Source organism: Buceros rhinoceros, unplaced genomic scaffold (assembly GCF_000710305.1).
Source record: "Buceros rhinoceros silvestris isolate BGI_N320 unplaced genomic scaffold, ASM71030v1 scaffold19802, whole genome shotgun sequence".
Classification (NCBI taxonomy): Eukaryota; Metazoa; Chordata; class Aves; order Bucerotiformes; family Bucerotidae; genus Buceros; species Buceros rhinoceros.
In genome coordinates, this window is record NW_010397370.1 from 6967 (window position 1) to 9251 (window position 2285).

General features: G+C 39.6%; 1 protein-coding gene across 2 annotated transcripts in view; it reads left to right on the top strand.

The window, feature by feature from the left end:
- Window positions 1-1789, top strand: part of MSANTD3 (Myb/SANT-like DNA-binding domain containing 3) — an 8614-nt gene extending 6825 nt beyond the window's left edge. Inside the window, exons 3-4 of one of the 2 annotated variants that reach the window (XM_010146235.1) lie at window positions 51-99; window positions 1380-1789. In XM_010146235.1, coding sequence (XP_010144537.1) covers window positions 51-99; window positions 1380-1789 — 459 coding nt within the window. Of the gene's footprint in view, window positions 100-1379 lie in introns of both variants that reach the window. The other variant, XM_010146234.1, reaches the window with a different exon arrangement.
- Window positions 1790-2285: the final 496 nt, after the last annotated feature.

Consider the following 2285-nt stretch of genomic DNA (forward strand, 5'->3'; position numbering starts at 1 on the left):
GGAAAGAGAAGATTGCCAGCATAATTCCTGAGCAAATGTACTTTTTGCAGAGCCCACCAGAAGAAGATTCTGAATATCAGCCTGATGCTTCTAGTCAAGGTATAAATGTTACTGTAATGATGCTAGTAGTATTGTTTTGTATGTGATTTTTGCCAGTGATTATCTTTCAGCAGTCTGGATCTCTCCACTTAGCTGTGACTGCTGGTTATGGAAAAGTAATTTCAAAGCTATGATATTACAAGAATCCGTGTATTTCCCTAGGCCCCCAGGAGTTAAATGGGGGGGTTACTCAAATTTTTTCATCAGTTTTTGATGTGTCCGCTGCTTTGTGGCAAGCATCACAGGAGCTACCATGCTGGCTCTCCAGAAAACAGCCCCAAGCATGATTTGATCATTTATAAAGTATTGTTTTGCTGCGAAAAGGTTGTCTGAGCATTAAAAAAAAAAATGCCACCAGCAGCAAGTTGATACACAATTGTCTTCTGCAAGAGTTCCCTGTAGGTCTTTCCTCCTTTGTTTTCAAGGACTAAAAGGAGTACGTAGAGCCATATTTCACATTGCAGTTGTGGAGAATGGCCTTTCTGAAGAAGTTGAGCACTATATTCTTCTTTGTTTGGCAAGCATGCACAGAAGGAATAATCCAAAACCAGAAGGGAGGGTGGCCACAGCGGTTTCTTGCAAACTTTGTTATGTCAGGATCACATGTAGAAGACAACAGTAGCTACATTGTTAGATGACATTCTTACAGTTTCTCTTTCATAATTGTATTTACCATAAGTAGGAATGCTTTTTGAGATCCTTCTGTGCAGTGGTAACTATTTTATTCCAGGAGTAGTTTATTTTATTCCAGAAGAATTGGTAGAACCTTCTCAAAGTTAGCATAATTTTTTCCTAAAAATATACACCACTGCATTTATTACGTGTACAGTAGTGATAAAAAAGGAGTAAGTAGTATTCTTCCTAGTATTCCCTCAGTCTTGTGGTATTCATGTTGATACAGCTCTTCACCTGACACTCAGATCTTTCATAAAAATATTGCAAGTCACGTACAGATTTGGCTTAAACAGCTGCATTGAAGTTCAGCTCCAGGCTCAGCCATCTGAATTTAGGTGTCCACTTACAAATGTCTATATTCACTTCAGCATTCTGAGCTCCCATTATAGCCATGGAAGCGTGTCAACAGAGCCCAAAGTGGTTCAGTTCAGACCATTATGACCGTAGTATTCTGTAACAGAACTGCCTTATGTAGTGGCTTCTGTGCTCTGGTACAGAAGCACAAGGTTTAGGTGCATACACCAATAACTATATTACCACAAGTTCATGTTTCTGGAGGGAGAAGAAGGGAATACTATAATACTTTTTCCTCTTATGTTTTGCAGAGCCATTTGTTGTCTCAAATAGAGACCTTTGTGATGAAGAGAAAGAGCTGGTACATTTCCCAGTGTGTGAAGGTACCTCCCAACCTGAGCCTTCATGTTCTGATGTCAGAATAGCAGCAGATAAGAACTACAGAAGTAAAGCATCTCAGGAAAGTGCTCTGAAAAAGATGCATGAGGAGGAACATCATCAGCAAATGTCAATTTTGCAACTGCAGTTAATCCAAATGAATGAAGTTCATGTGGCAAAAATACAGCAAATAGAAAGAGAGTGTGAGATGGCTGAAGAAGAGCACAGGATAAAAATGGAAGTGCTAAATAAAAAGAAAATGTATTGGGAGAGAAAGCTGCAGACCATCACAAAAGAATGGCCTGTATCATCCTTTAACAGACCCTTTCCTAATTCACCTTAAAACATAAAGGGGCAAAGAGAGTCTGACTGAGCACATTGAGTAACGTGCACTGGAAAGAGGGGTTTTTAATGTGAATGTACGGTGAGAGGATAGGTACCTGGCTGATAGTGAACACACTTTGACCTTTAATGTTTAGGGAAACAGTCCACCAAGGGGAAAACTGTATTGTTCATTTGTAGGTAGTTCCCTCAGACGTGCAGTCTAAAATGTGAACCTTATTTCCCCTCTCAGAATACCCTAACATCCTTTAGAAATTTAAGGTACTCCTGGTATTCTTACATTGGGTGTTAAGGAAACTTGCCAGCTTTAAACATCAGTTTATAGCGTTTACCTTGTTGTCTGTCTCTTCCTGTCTACCATTTCCCGAATGAAGGCAAGGGTTGGAGTTGCTCTCTACTGTTGAGGCAAAAGGTGATTGACAGGTCTTGGTTGGATTGTTACGATGGGGGTTAGGAAAAAGAAAAACTTGTCTCTAGTTGATATAGTTTATAAATTA